The sequence below is a fragment of the Dreissena polymorpha genome, chromosome 1, assembly GCF_020536995.1.
Source record: "Dreissena polymorpha isolate Duluth1 chromosome 1, UMN_Dpol_1.0, whole genome shotgun sequence".
Taxonomy (NCBI): domain Eukaryota; kingdom Metazoa; phylum Mollusca; class Bivalvia; order Myida; family Dreissenidae; genus Dreissena; species Dreissena polymorpha.
The window spans coordinates 659,319-676,637 of NC_068355.1; the positions used below are offsets into that span (position 1 = coordinate 659,319).

The following is a 17,319-nucleotide window of genomic DNA, read 5'->3' on the forward strand; positions in this document are numbered from 1 at the left end:
ACAGAGCTTCAATTGGATTGTGTTTTTTGTCAATAAACAGCTTACACCCAATTTTATTTGTAGTTACATATTTATTACAGAGAAGCAAGCGTTTTTATCAAGTTTAGTTGTTGAAGGAAACCCTAAATGACAGGCATGTGGACTCACTATTATTAGCTGCCTCCGCCATTACCTTTGAAACTGGTCGTATTGATAAATATATCAACAACTGTGCTTGGCATAATTTACTATAATACAGTAATCCACATTTTATTATCGTTAATACAGACAGCAAATATGCAATCACCAGAATAACAATGTATGAATGTATTAGTATAACGTATTTAATTGTGCTAAAACAATTATGAAGAAAAGTTGCTTTGACGTGTAACATTCAGGTGAGAAATTATAATAAGTCAGCTTAGTTAATTGTATTTGTTACCATCTCTCACTCTAAATTTAGCATGCAATTAGTGTAACTGAAACCTCCATTTATGTATATTACAACATTTGGTAACATCTATTATTACCATATTATAGTACATATATTATTACCATTTGTAACTTTAAATTTGGAACGATGAATCCATTACAAACGCATGAAAAAATAAAAATTGCCATTGTGTCTATAAAATGTCAAAAACAAAGAAAGTCCCTTTAATACATGTAATAATTTATAACAAACGTACGCCCATTTTGATTGACAAATATGTTTGTATATTATCTGAATAATCCTGCTCGATGATTAAGTTTCGCCTGTAAATTCTATAATTATGACCAGCAGTTCCTCATTAATACCCAGAGGAAATTGTTTCTGTAAACTATTCAGATATATTCAAAGTTTAATAACACTGAAAGAAATTGAGCAGAAGACAATGTACCGCTGAAACACGCCTCTTAAAAAAAAAAGCTAATCTTCATGGATTTCAATTGATATAGATTAATGCTTTTTATGTAACCACTTTACAATGTTCTTACTGTTGACTCCTTCGAATAATCTGCCTTGCATCATCTCAATGCAAATGTGACCAAGAAGCTCTCTCTTATAATTATATTTATGTCATACAATTTATAATGTTTGATTCGTATTGCATGTATGTTCATACAAAACAGCATAATCAGATTACTTAACCGTCTTATAGGAAAAACCACTTGACTCAAGTTTTTAAACCCTTGATTATTTAAAGCACAGGGGTAATTTGATACATAAATTTTCAAAATCCCTGAAACAAAGAATCTCAAGGATGCGTAGTTGATGCTTACTCTGGACCGGAATTTGGTACTGACAGATTTGTCAGATATCTTTTAAGTCCAATAGATGTGATACAAGGAACGCATTAGACAAGTGCTTTCAATAAAAAAAAGTGTATTGCCCTTTAAAGTTGCACAGACAATCAAAAGAAAAGAATATATAATCGATGACTAAATTCTCCCCCAATAATGTTACTCCCTCCAACTTTTTTTTCATCAAGTGCTATTGAACTTTAAACACCAGAATTGTATTGCTGTAATAAAACCCGACAATTACAGAGTCAGTGTTACAGTTGTAGACGACAGACAAAGGTGTACTAACTTCTCCCGTCAGTGTAGCAAAAGTTGCTAGTTTCTTTCTGCCCTCTTTATCCAATTGTATAATAGTTTTTGATGATTCTCCACAAACCAGAATTTGTCCAGCAGGAGACGCCATAAGGTAGTTGGAGTTCAGGGTCAGTGAAGGCATATATGAGTGTTCCATCTCTGGTAAGTGTAAGGAGCTTGTGTCGGGTATAGTCATTCACATGAATCTTGTCACCAGTTGGACTTAAGGCACACTTCCATACTATAAAACATCAGACATTAAAATAAGTAGAAGTTGAATAAGTGAATGTTTTTACACAAATACGATTATTTTAAAATAACATAAAACACGGCCGTTAATCACGGGCGTCACCTCTTTTTGCAGTGCATTAATAAATAAGTCAATGCTACTTCCGAGGCGGCGCTCAGGACCGGATGTTTTGAAAATTCAAGGATTACTCTACAGGGTGAGTAAGTTTTATATGTTGTTGTCTTTTTTCAACATATTTCGCATTATTTGAAAAATAGGGCAATATTATGCAATTCAGCGAAGATCAATTTCTCCACACATCTACAAAACATATAATCACAGCCCATTTGGAAAAGAGGGGACCTTTTTATGTTGTGTCATGGGGGAGTTTCTGAAAGCAAATCTATGTCTTTGCGTGTGTTACGATCACATTTCAAACTTATTAAATCGCAAACGACAGAAAACAATTGCTTTGAACATGTACAAGTTGTTGCGTGCACAAGAACATTGGCATTTTGTCGATATAATAGATAATTATGTATTTTCCAAAACAGATGGAGCCAATGTCAATGAGGTGGCGCTGATGACAGGAGATGGCACCAATCCACATTTTCAGCTGTTCCAATCTTTGCTGCTGTTCGTATTTCAAGTTGAATGTTCGATCCTTTTGGTCTAAATTTGATGATAGTGAAATATACTGTATATAAAGTATACACAATTAAGAAGAAACGTGTGTTGCAAAAAGATTTTGAAGATTTCTGTCATAAATATACTTAAAAACTGGAAAGTAACTTGATAGAGTATAATACAAAAGCTAACGATAACAGACCGAGCTATCCTTTTCATTTTGTTTTGAAGTTGTAAGCGAGGACAAACGACATAGTTTAGCCTACCGTAAACACTCTTCGTTTTCAAAAATCTAAGTTTTCGGACACCCTATTTGTAGGAAAAATAAGTATTTTTCGTGACTTTCGGACATACGCGTTTTTGTCCATAATTAATGTATCTTAATGTTAACTTTATTTAACTGTTCTTTTGTACAGGTTTCGGCCCTGTTTTTGCTTATCTCGTGACACTTTGATTATGGATTTTTACAAACGGATTAAGGTCATAAAACATGGCAGATGCTTGCCTTAGTGCAAGTGACCCTAACATTCGCGTAATTGGGTAATTAATATTGTATACTGGTAGAAAATAATGGATTCATTCAACAGCTAACAATGTCGTCATATTAAGGAAGCAGAAGTTGTTCTGTTTGTACTTTTTTGTTCTATATCATTAACGGCAAGAGTTAGCAAAACTGCGAAGTTGTATTTATTTTTTAAAGCAGAATAAGAAGAGTTAATCGCAAGAAAATGTTTGTTCCTTGTATTATTGAATTTATTTCTATATAATTATATTTTTCGAACATTACCCGTACGAAAAAGTACGCCAATACCTTAGGTGAAAGCCACCCAGAAAAATAAGGCGGTTTCCGTCTTTTACTACTATAAAGCGTAATATGTGCTTTAGCAGGACCTTAAGGAGAATAGGGCTCGAAATATGCTATTTTTTTCGCTTAGGTAGACGGAAACCGCCTAAATAGGCGCAAAACATTTTTAGCAGGAACATTTTCCGTCCAAGATCATTCTGTGCTTAGGCGGAAAAATTACACTTAAGTCCTTAACCAGAAAAAAGTCCGCCTTCGGAAACCGCCTAAATATTTCGTCCAAGAACATTCTATGCTTAGGCGGAAAAATTACACGGGAAACCTTAACCAGTGAAAGTCCGCCTTGGCAAAAGCATAAAAAATATGGTGACAGTATGGCACTGTGAAGGAATCCTTTAGTAAGGAAGCTCACGTCCTGCACTGTTTCCTGTACGAAATGTTCCGCCCGGAATCGGCACGGAATTGCAAACTAAATTCCGGGCGTAAAAATTTATTTCCGGGCGAATTTTTCTGTATAGGATTTTAAGAAGAGGGGCGGATTCCGGGCGGAAAACCGGGGCGAAATATTTAAATGAGGTGGGTCGAAATTTCAAATTACGGGTGGAAAGCAGTTTACGGGCGGAATTCAGATTACAGGCGGAATGTTTAAATTACGGGCATAACTTAGATTACGGGCGTAATTTAGATACCGGGCGGAAATCGGATTACATGGATATTGTAAATATACCCATATAAGGACAGGCCATTTGAAAAAAAGGCGATCGCAAAAGCTCACCATGCGCACTTTGTGCTCAGATTAGCTAAAAACTAGTAAAAATTATGATATATCTAACATAGTATCTTTATATTTATTTTAAGATAATACATTTTCAAAAGATGGATCACCATTTTATACTTTATACTTCTGCAAATGCGGAACAAATGCTGAAAATCCCCGCTTTTTTCCGCAGTCACACAAAAATGCGAAACTTTTGCGGAAAATGTACACATTTTCGTTCCTCATTTCGATGATACTTTTAAGATACAATGTAGCTTTTAAAGATAAACAACAAAAATATTCATAACATATACATAAAACAAATAATTTGATATACATACACTTTTTTTAAAAACAAAGTGTTCTTATACACGGCCAAATTAAAAAAGTACACTCTTTCACATTGAAGGCGTTATCTAAACTGCTTTCTTCAGTAGGAATTCCTCTCTATCACAGCATTCTCCCCCATCCTATGGCATAATCTGAAATGCAAATTGATATTAAGCACAACTAAAGTTCACCTATTGCAAATAATGTTGTTAACTTATGTAGAATACATCGCCTTTTCAAACTTTTTATCTAATCCAGGGTACTGCAGCTAGGATTTAAAAGACAGGGTCCAAATTTGATTTGGCAATATACATAGTGCACTTTTTAACGTGATTGGATATTATCCCTGTGGAATATTTTAAAATAAGATGTTCTTTAAATGCATATTATTTAATATTACATGCATTTTCAATTGTTTATTGATAAAACTAGTTTCACTGTTAAAATAAAATTAGTTTATTGAAAATTCATTGAATTTCCTGTATAATAGTGTGATCTGATCCAATAAAGGGCATGTTGGGGGTCAAAGGGGGCAGGTTTGGATCTTGGGGCGGCAAGGTACTGAGACACTCTGTTATTAGGCCTAGCCCAATCGTATATTTCGAATTAATCTTTATTTTGAACTTAACTATTTCAAACTGCATGTTATAATAAAATAACTTGTATAGTAAAATTGTGATTTACCTATCAACAAACCCAGCTTTCCTTTGTCAAGGACCGCTTTGTGCTCGTCATCCGGGTGCGGCACACATAGCAAATATAAAAAAGTTCATTTTCACCGTTTAACCAGCCACTTTAAACCTCTTTTGCAACAAACCTATTGTTCATTTCCACATTGTATTAAATACAAATTGATTTTTACACAATACAACTTGCAAGACATATTTTCACTACAGTTTAGTCCTCATTTTGCTTAAGCATTGTAACTGACAATTTAGTTCAGATTCAGTAATTTGCTTAACCGCTCTTGTTTTCAATTGATTATTCAAACAGCAACTTGTACCACTTCCTGTGAATATAACCAATCCACTGAAGCCTGATAACAGATGGCTTATAAACATGTACAGATGTGACTCAGCGCTCTGTCAAATCCAAACTATTTGCATCGATTTACTCTAACGATACAGTGTAATTACGCTCTTATACAAAAACGCGCACCTGCCGGTATCTCTTTCACGTCCGCGCGGTCTCAATAATCAACGCTCAGTGAGTATTGGGGCAGCAAAATACCAGGACCAACTGAGCTGGCTGTCAGTGTTTATCTGAGATAAAATTAACATTGGTATATTAATGTTCATTTTATGGTCGGTTCCAGACTGGGGAAATCTGAAGTACTATATATTTTTTATTATAGAGTAACATTCAGAGAAACTTCATTCATAATTGATGATATAACAAATAATATTAAACTAGACTGTTGTGTGTTTTGTTATTAAGGAAACCTTAAAATGATGAAAACAACCAAGTCTTGTTCTTTATTAGACTTTATAGTCATTATTGTAATTACGAAATAATTGTGAAAAGGGGCAAACTTTGCAAAAAATAAGAAGAATTAAAGAAGTGAATTAAACAAATAATTTCAAATAGATTTGTAATGCATTGTCATCCCTTAGACTTAAAAGTATAAGTCAGCAATAGATAAAATATATTTAAAGTTAAAATGTGTTATTGTTACATGTATCTCCTTAATTATGTTTTACCAGCAATGCCAATAAATTCAAAATCTAAGAGTATAATTAATAATCACAAGTCACAAGTTCACAAGTCTGTCTCCTTTTCAGCTGCTCACAAATTAAGTATAAAAATACTCCCAAATATGTTTTAGAATCTGAACATGAACATCATAAATTAGATCAAAGCTTTATGCTGAATGAATTATTCTGTGACTGAAATAGTTGTGTCTATAATGAATGTTCATTGATTGTACAAATGTATAATTAAAATTAAATATTTTTATTTAAAACGTTTATTAAGTTGTAAGTTACTGGTAATATTTTAATCTGTACTTTGGTTTATATTAAATTTATTAAGTTATTATTCACCTTCATAGAAATTTGTTAAGTCCAAAATTACGCTCTGTAAAAACAACTAAGTTCAAAATTCCGTCATGTGGCTTCACAAATATTTTAAATTATAAGTATAAAATTCTGCCCCGCGAAAGAAACAAAGTGCAAAATTCCGTACACAAATCTCCATCATTTAATGTTTAGTCAGAATGAAATATCTATAATTATTTCTTAGAGTATAAAATTTCACATTGTCCAAAAGTCTAAGTTGAAAATCCGTCTGACACTTCAAAAACAAAGTCCAAATTTCCGCCTACAAAATATATCAAAGTGAAAAACTCTCCCTAAAAAAGAGCAAAGTAATATTATCCGCTCATTTAACACAGAATTCAGTGTCCGCCTATTGCTAGCAGGAAAAACAGATATTTTTGCATGTTCAGGTTGGGTTCCGTCTTAGTTTCTGGCGGAATTTGTCTAACATTTTCGTACGGGTTTTGTCTCTAAATTTTCGGACACCTGTAATTAGTCCCTTACCGATTTCACCGGAAGGGACTTATGGTTTTCGCGATGTGCGTCTGTCTGTCTGTCTGTCACACTTTTCTTAAAGTTCTTAATATTTTTTCATGAAACTTTTTTGCATGAAACTTGAAAAATAGATAGATGGCAATATGGACACTATGCACGTCATTTCATTTTGTTCCAACGTAAAAAAATCTGGTTGCTATGGCAACAAATGGACTAGAAATACTGCTGAAAATGGTGGTTTTCTGGATCCTGCGATAACTGTAAAAGTTCTTCATATTTTTTCATGAAACTTGAAATATGGATAGATGGCAATATACGCGTCATGTCATTTTGTTCCCACGTCACAAATTCTGGTTGCTATGGCAACAAATACAAAAACAAGATGCGTTTGTGAAACACAATGTCCTCCTATATGACGTTTGACCTTGAAGGATGACCTTAACCTTTCACCACTCAAAATGTGCAGCTCCATGAGATACACATGCATGCCAAATATCAAGTTGCTATCTTCAATATTGCAAAAGTATTCATTAAATAAGCGATTTGGGCCACATATATTTGACCTCTGACCTTGAAGGATGACCTTGACCTTTCACCACTCAAAATGTGCAGCTCCATGAGATACCTATGCATGCCAAATATCAAGTTGCTATCTTCAATATTGCAAAAGTATTCATAAAATGAGCGATTTTGGCCACATATATTTGACCTCTGACCTTGAAGGATGACCTTGACCTTTCACCACTCAAAATATGCAGCTCCATGAGATACACATGCATGCCAAATATCAAGTTGCTATCTTCAATATTGCAAAAGTTATTGCAAAATGTTAAAGTTGGCGCAAACAGACCAACCAACCAACCAACCAACCAACAGACCAACCAACAGACAGGGCAAAAACAATATGTCCCCCACTACTATAGTGGGGGACATAAAAATCTGACAATGTTGGAATTTCTGACAATGGTGGAGCTGGTAGAGGACATATATTGCTTGGCAATAGTCTCGTTTATCAATACTTAAAGTGTCCGAAAACTAAGATTTTAATTTCGGTAATTAAGTTGAATTTCGAACACCTTTTGCCTTTTAGTGAAATCAGCATTTGGATTAGGGGACAAATCTCGTTTCAAGCAGAAGTAACATCTTTTGATTATTTCGCAAATTACCTTACTGTTTAAACACATTTGTTGTAGAAACACTATTTTGAGAATGTTGAGAATTTTGTTTTTTAATTTTTTAGTGTTACATATTTTGTTTTTTTTATCGTACCGTTTTAGCCAGGTTGCTAGTATATATAATGTGTACATGTAACATGTTTATCTGAATAAATAAGAAAAGGAACATTATCTATCAAATATGTATCAAGTGATGGTTCATATATTTTGCATTGGCACCGCCTCATGTCCTTAGCGCCACCTTCATGGCATTGGCTCCATCTCTTTAGGACAAATACAAAATAATGTATTAGATTCGCATGAAGCCAATGTGTTTGTGCATACAGAAACTACATGTAGTAACTTTTGCCAAACATCGTTTGACGTCATTAGCGTTTCAATCTGGTGGACATTTTCTCGTCACATAGACAAAAAACATCGATTTGCTCTCAAAAAGTCGACCATGGCACAACTTATAAAGGTCCCCACGTTTCCAAATGGGTTGTGATTGTATGTTTCTGTACATTTGTGGATGAATTTATTTTCGCTGAATCGCACTACATTTCCCGAACGTTATGATAATTCGAAATATGTTTAAAACACATATAAAATCTAATCGACCTGAAGGATTATCCTGGAATTTTCAAAACAGCCGGTCCTTAACGCCACCTCGGAAGTAGCATTGGTTCCTTTATAAATGCATCGGCAAAAAAGAGGTAGCGCCCGTGATTAGCGGCCGTGAAAAACTAGTCATAAAAATGGTTTAAACTGAATATTTACAGATAATTATTATAAGCATGTATTTACCGCTATTGGCATATTCATATTGGTACAACTTGTTCACAAGTATCCCGGTCAGCGTGTACTGATACAGAGCAGTGCGAGAGGTGACATATAATGCCCCCTTGTGGTGGGCAATACCAACAACATCGTGCTGTAACTGGAAGTGCCCCCCATTCACAAGCTGTGCATTGTTCACATAAAACAACTGGACACCATGCGACTGACCACCCAAGGTAACTGCCACCTTATTGCATGATATATGGCATAAGTCCCATATAGTTCCTGACACTTCACAGTGCCCGATCACTTCGTATTGCTGGTTTAGCAGCTTTACTCTCTTATTTCTTTGATCGGCAACAATAACCTGACCACTGGCGAGACAACAAATGCCTGTGATGAAACATGTAAAAGAATCACGTGATATTTTAACATTATACTCTGCCTTTCCCTTCACAGTGATCAGCTGGTCTGGATTTACAATCTTTTGAAAAATCTTTCCCAAGCCTGACTGTTTGGACAAATATTTTTCAATGTCCGTGTTTTCCTGGAATAGAAATGAACATTGAACGTTAACACAGATTTCATTCAGATATGTTTCTGACTCCTGAATCATGTCCAGACATTTTATACCAGCAATAAATGAGAGCTCCTGCTCACTTTTATTAATAAGGTCAAGTACAGCTTCACTAAGTTGTTTTAGTTCATCCTCAAGTATGTTACAGTTATCTAGATCAGTCTTGAGGGAGGCTAGTAGTGCAGACCTTGTGTCTTCCATTTCTTTCAGAGTCTTCTTTTCAAGTTCATCTAAAGCAGCATTTAGTTTTTGTCGCACATCTCTGACTTCTTGAAGACGTTCTCTGTACGAGTCTTCCACAGACTTAAAGCGGTCATCTATGGTTGTTCGAAGCTGTTTAAATTCGTTTAGAATAGTTATAATTTCGTCTGACAATTGCTGTAGGTCTGTTGATTGTTTTTTTTACTGTCTCAGAAATAAGTGTCACCCCTTTGCACTGTCTGAAACAGCAACATAAATAAGTATCATAAAATGACAATAAAAGTTTTAATATAGAACAAAAAAAAAACAGGAACATATATTAAAATTCAAGTTAAACTAGAAATTGGTCAATATTACCCAGCATTCCCGCTATTTATCACTAGACACCGAAAAGGGTAATCTTGACCTTGAAGTGAGCACCATTGCCGATGCATGCGTTACCTCGTCTTGATATGAAAATCGTGTGAGACAATTAAGGCCCATTATACAGGACAAAATTATTGACCGACCACGAACATGCACTTTCACTATATTCATTTAAGAAAAACTTTAATGTACAGTGACCTCAGCATTGAAGCACGTGACATGGGTGTTGCCCGCAACGCGTCGTCTTGATATGATGATCATGGGTACCGATTTATTCCGGATTCACATAAGCTTCGAAAAATATTTTGGCCGGACATAACTGTAATTCGGTTTTATCCATATTAGGAACATGACAACAATCCAAGTGACAACTATGAACTTGACCTTGAACCGAGAGAAATGGTTTTGGCAGGCGACATCATTGTTTTGATATGATTATCATGTATGATAATTTATTTTCTAATCCGTATGCATTATTGCAATTCATATTACTATATATAGTGTCGTTTTGTAGGATAAATAAAATAGTTCTTTTGTTTTGTGTTTGAATGTAACATTCTGATAATAACATATTAACAATTGATCAATAAAGTTGTTCATTTTTATGTTCTGTTCAAGAATATTTGTCGACAGGAAGTCTTACATCTTACAACTGTTCATTTTATTATAATGCGAATTTTACTCTAAAAAATAAAGAGTTATGCATTAAACAGGTGTCGTAAGTTAACAATCCTTTAAATTTCAAAATAGTTGGAACATTATTGGAACTCAATGTTCATGCCGCATACAATTATTGATATAAATCTAGGTTAAAGCCATCATACGAAGCTATGCCGTAAAAAGTTCACTAACTCAAGGTCAAGCAAACTGGTAGATTTATACAGCAGTTCGTAAATTATTTTTATCATGCAGTTAATATCTAAGTAGATAACATTAAATTGTTGTTGTTTTTTTTCATATAAATATTTTATGCAAGTGTGGCCATATTCTGTCACCACGGAGTGTATATTGACAGGAGATGAATCGAGTATTTGACCCTTACTGTAGTAAATTCAATCTTATGCAAAAACTATTCATCCGATTTTATTGGTTTATACGTTATCTTGTTGCTTATTAATTCCTCTTTCAAAAAAATATAACTTTTAGTATATTCCCGTTGTTATTAATGGATTTATAGCGAGTTAAACACAAGAAATACACATTTTATGTTTTACCACCGCGCGTTTTAACGTGTTGTGGCTATCGATCTTTTACGATTAGCGTACAGCGAAGTGCCGAGGTTATACATTTTGATGTACCCACTCACGTCTTTTGTTAAATTATAGTTTCATTTCTCGGCCGATTTTGACAAATTATATATCATTAGAAAGCTTACGTTACGTAGTAAACAGATATATAAATATATATTAAGTTTTTCTTCTGATTTCGACAGCCCGGCGAGTTATAACTTAAACTTTTGCAAATATCATACCGTTTTGGAGTTTTAGAATCTAGATTTACGGTTGACATGTTCGTACTTAATACCAATTTGTAGCGTTTATATTTGGAGTTCAGTTTTAAAAATTACATCTTGCTTAGGAGAATAGAATTCTGTATACGATAGAAAAAAAAATTGTTTAAAAACGAAAGTAATTAAGGAATGAAGGCGGGAAAATGTAGCGCGCGTTCCTAACGCACTGAACTGATGCTACGGTCTTGGCGATTATGCTTTTGTTTAGAAACCGGCCATTTAATTTCTTTTGCCATCTTATTATATTTTTTAGGGAATATATTGTAGTATTTTGTTCACGAAACATATCAATAAAGCTTATTATAAATGAATCTTAATAAATTAACGATTTCAGCTCTTGTTTATAACACAGAAAGGGTGTAAAATTTATGATGAAACAGCGTATATAGCGGACCCTCTCGATATTATTCGGCTTTGCATGCATACTTATATATACAAATGGGTGTCAAAAACATTCATCGTTTGCTGTTTATTATCAACAAGGTAATTATGTATAATTATTTGAAATGTTATTTACCTTAAATTATCAATTTATTAAAGATTCTTGAAAATCACGGTCCGTGTTACGCATTTCGTATTTTGACATCAGGGCATCATGTCCAACTATTGAAAATCAGTTTTTTTCACCGGGACGATAACGGCTTGGATTTAGACAGGCAGACAGATAGTTTATTCAGACTTAAACAACAGTACATCGTCTTCAACTCAAATATATAAATTATTTTAAGACGAATTGTTAGGTGATTACACATATAGCAGTGATGATTCTGAGAATGTTGCCATGTTTTTTATCCGTGTAATCTAGAGTCCATGGTTTGAGCATTTTTATCGCGGTGTTCAATAAAAGATATCTCAATAATCTTGTTTATTGATAGATCTGTGGTTTTATTGCCCCTGTGTTCAGCACAAGCCAATTATCTCGTTATGATCAGATACTGTGCCGACCAATACTAAATAACACTATGGTGTCATACGCCACAGCAGGGACCTATACTTGTATATTGGTCCCTAACCACAGGTGGCAATGTCTGGTCAGTTTACACTTTTTATGATACCTCCATGTCTTCTCGTGGTATTAGTGGTCATTTCTTGGAGTACTGTTACGCCAAATACTCAATTTTGCGTTTATAAGATATGTAGCGTATTGAAAACATTTATAGTCATCTGCCCATACAGATTGCCATAAACTAAATACTGTATAGATGTCAGCCAGCTAAATCACAATAATTATAAGTGCTTAATACCTATACATGTACATTTTAAACATTTAAAAAATCTAATACTTAACATTTAACGTATTTAGCGGGTACCGGTAAAAAAACTCCGTCATTTCGTAGTCCTATAAAAAGTGTATGGTAGTGTACGGAACAACATAATTAAAAACAGCATTCTCATTTGACCACAACGGGGTTAAATAATCTTTCCGAAAAATATAAATAATACAGAGTTTTAATTTAGAATTCTATATATTTATAACTCTGTTAACTTATAAAGATATTTCAATATACATGCATAGACAGTTGACCGTGATTTTCAAGAATCTTTAAATAATTTTAATTAATTGATAATTTATGGTTAATAATCTTTCATTTAATTTTACATAATTACCTTTTTGATAATAAACAACAAACGATGAATGTTTTGACACCCATTATATTTGAAGTATGCAAAGCCGAAAAATATCAAGAGGGTCCGCTATACATTTGTATACGCTGTTTCATCATAAAATTAACACCCTTTCTGTGTTATAATCAAGAGATGAAATCGTAAATTTATTAAGCTTCATTAATACTTAGCTTTATGGATATGTCTCTAGAACAAAATATTTCAATATATTTCATAGAAAATATAATAATCATAGCAAAGGAAATTCAATGACCGGTATCTAAACAAAAGCATAATCGCCAAGACCGTAGCATCAGTTCAGTGCGTTAGGAACGCGCGCTACATTTTCCCGCCTTCATTCCTTAATTACTTTCGTTTTTAAACAATTTTTTTTCTATCGTATACAGAATTCTATTCTGCTAAGCAAGATGTTATTTTTAAAACTGAACTCCAAATATAAACGCTACAAATCGGTATAAAGTACGAACATGTCAACCGTAAATCTAGATTCTAAAACTCCAAAACGGTATGTTGTTTGCAAAAGTTAAAGTTATAACTCGCCGGGCTGCCGAAATCAGAAGAAAAACTTAATATATATTTATATATCTGAAAACTACGTTACGTAAGCTTTGTAATGATATATAATTTGTCAAAATCGGCCTAGAAATGAAACTATAATTTAACAAAATACGTGAGTGGGTACATCAAATTTATAACCTCGGCGCTTCGATAGAAGATCGATAGTTACGACACGGTCACGTGACTTAGACACAACAAGATATTTGGCGTAACGGTCCCGTTTCATATCCGTGTAATCTAGAGTCCGTGCTGTCACAAACTAAAATAATGAAGACCTTTCCCTTAAAACAATATACAACGCCTTTAAAGGGGCCTTTTCACAGATTTTGGCATGTTTTGAAGTTTGTCATTAAATGCTTTATATTGATAAATGTAAACATTAAATTTTAAAAGCTCCAGTAAAAAATCAAAAATATAATTTAAAAAAGAAAAACAAAGTAGCCCGCAGCAGGGCCCAAACCAGTGACCGCCGGAATCCTGAAGTAAAAAATGCATAAGCCAACTGAGCTTTCCTGCCAAGCATACACAAGATGCGTATTTGATACCTTATATAAGCAATCTTCGTAGTTTCACAAATTTAAACAACAACAGAACTCTCCAAATTATTCAATCGTTTCTCGTTGCAACGCTTTATATTTTTTAGGTTTTTAAATCGTCAAAAGATGCATATAATGGCTATATTAGACCATGGCAAATGTTCAGTAATACTGTTTTCTCACAAATATCATAACTAAACCGAAAATTTGCGAATCTGAAACATTTTTTCAATTTTATAAATTTACCAAACCGTGAAAAGATCCCTTTAATTGTGCGTCTGAAACTCATGACTACGTATACACAGATCTCAAATATATCTTTAAAGACACATGATATAAAGATGAAATACCTGTGATTTAGGAAATCACAATTAGTGCAGCACAGCTGACTGTGGTCTTCGCAGAACATTTCCAGTTTCATTCCTACGTGGACCTCACATTTTTGTAGAAAATCCTCTGTTTTTTTATTGAGGGGCCATTGGTTAATGTCTCCCCTCCCGAGCGTCAAATGTTTTTCGTATAACTGATCATGATGGTTAATACATTTGTCACAAAATAGCTTAAGACATTGTTTACAGTAGTTTTGTGCACTTTTTTCAAACTGTTTCTCTTCGCAAGCACTACACATATAGTCCTTTACTAAATCTGAACTTTTATTAGCTGAACAAACAGCGGTAGCCATTTTATAAATAAACAACAACTGCCTAGATGTTCATGAAATTCAATTTGTATTTAACTCCACCAAATGAATGTTATTTAGACTGTAATATGCTTATAAACACAATTAATACAAATGTTTTAACTTCCATTTTTACTCAAACCCAAATGGTCACGCCCCTAAATATTCTGCTAGTTTCTGTTTACGACACAGTTTAAACACATAATGCATTGCACATATCGGTAGTAAAATATGAAGGACGGTGTACAGTCGTTTTAAATTATGTGCTGATAATAATAAGATAACCGATTTTCTGAATATGGGCTACGGTAATCGCCGTTTTCAGTTTACAATCTCTCAGTTGTGTCTGTATTTACACACCATTTGATCTACAAAAACTGACAGATCTACGTTAAGCTCTGTTTTCGATTCGATTTACGTAGTTTACCTTGTGTAGCGTTCGCAAAAGATTTTGTCACTTCTATAGTTGAATCATGAAGAGAAAATAACACAAACCATGCATAACAGTCTACGTTAAAATAAACTTAATTGATAACGCACACCAAGTTCACCAGGTTAACTTGCATTATGAAATAAACAGATTGTGTCAAGACCTTTAACAAAAATGCTATTAACGAAATGTAAGTTATTAAACAAGAGGGCCTGAAAGGCCCAAAGTCGCTCACCTGAGATAACAAGATATTATTGGGACAAATCTTCTTACCAAGTTTCATAAAGATCGGAAAATAAATGAGGCCTCTAGAGTGTTAACAAGGTTTTACTATAGCCATATAAGGAAAAATGCCCTGCCCGCTGGCAGCCATGTTTTACAACCAACCGGCATCATTTTTGAACACGTCCAAGATATTATCGGAATTAATCTTCTGACCAAGTTTCATGAAGATCGGACAGTAAATGTGGCCTCCAGAGTGTTAACAAGATTTTACTATAGGCATATACAGAAAAATGCCCCGCCCCTTGGAAGCCATGTTTTTTCAAGCAAACATGATTATTTTCGAACATATCCAAGATATCATTGAGGCCAATTTTCTGACCAAATTTCATGAAGATTGGAAAATAAATGTGGCCTCTTGAGTGTTCACAATGTTTTACTATAGCCATATAAGGAACAATGCCCCGCCCCTGATGGCCATGTTTTTAAAGCAACCAAAACCATGTTCGAACTCATCCAAGATATCATTAGGACAAATCTTCTGACGAAGTTTCATGATGATCGGATAATAAATGTGACCTCTAGAGTGTTAACAAGGTTTTATTATAGCCATATAAGGAAAAATGCCCCGCCCCCTTGGTGGCCATGTTTTTCAACCAACCGGCATCATTTTTGAACTCGTCCTAGCTTTTATTGGGATAAATCTTCTGACCAAGTTTCATGAAGATCCGACTATAAATGTGGCCTCTAGAGTGTTTACAAGATTTTACTATAGCCATATAAGGAAAAATGCCTCGCCCCTTGGCAGCCATATTTTTCAAGCAAAGGTTACCATTTTCAAACTCATCCAAGATATCATTGGGACAAATCTTCTGACCAAGTTTCATGAAGATCCGAAAATAAATGTGGCCTCTAGAGTGTTAAAAAGGTTTTACTAAAGCCATATAAGGAAAAATGCCCCGCCCCCTGGCGGTCATGTTTTTCAACCAACCGGCATTATTTTCGAACTCGTCCAAGATATTATTGGGATGAATCTTCTGACCAAGTTTCATGAAGATCTGACAATAAATGTGGCCTCTAGAGTGTTAACAAGATTTTACTATAGCCATATAAGGAAAAATGCCCCGCCCTTTGGCAGCCATATTTTTCAAGCAAAGGTTACCATTTTCGAACTCATCCAATATATCATTGGGACAAATCTTCTGACTAAGTTTTATTAAAATCCGAAAATAAATATGGCCTCTAGAGTGTTAACAAGGTTTTACTAAAGCCATATAAGGAAAAATGCCCCGCCCCCTGGCGGCCATGTTTTTCAACCAACCGGCATCATTTTCGAATTTGTCCAAGATATTATTGGGATGAATCTTCTGACCAAGTTTCATGAAGATCAGTCAATAAATGTGGCCTCTAGAGTGTTAACAAGATTTTACTATAGCCATATAAGGAAAAATGCCCTGCCCTTTGGCAGCCATGTTTTTCAAGCAAACGAAACCATTTTCGAACTCATCAAAAATATCATTGGGACCAATCTTCTGACAAAATTTCATGAAGATTGGACAATAAATGTGGTATCTAGAAAGTTAACAAGGCAAATGTTGACGCCGCACAACGGACAAAAGGCGATCACAAAAGCTCACCCCGAGCACGTTGTGCTCAGGTGAGCTTAAAATAGTGTGCATAGTTATGTTAATAGAGAAAGGGTATTCATTCATAATTGTATCAACGTGAAAGCTTATCGACAGAGTATAAAATCTAACCGTTCCATTTTATGCCACTTTTATGTATGGCATGCAAGACTGTTTATATCGTTTCAACAAAATCGGAATGTTCCCGAAGTATTATTTTGA

General features: G+C 34.3%; 1 protein-coding gene across 1 annotated transcript; it reads right to left on the reverse strand.

Annotated features, from left to right (window-relative positions):
* Positions 1-209: 209 nt before the first annotated feature.
* On the reverse strand, positions 210-15,069 carry LOC127868557 (uncharacterized). The gene is made up of 3 exons (XM_052410427.1): positions 14,492-15,069; positions 8,795-9,784; positions 210-1,798 (listed from the first exon to the last, which is right to left on the reverse strand). Exons 2-3 carry the CDS (start codon positions 9,543-9,545, stop codon positions 1,599-1,601), a joined length of 951 nt encoding a protein of 316 aa, XP_052266387.1. The 5' UTR covers positions 9,546-9,784; positions 14,492-15,069; the 3' UTR covers positions 210-1,598.
* Positions 15,070-17,319: the final 2,250 nt, after the last annotated feature.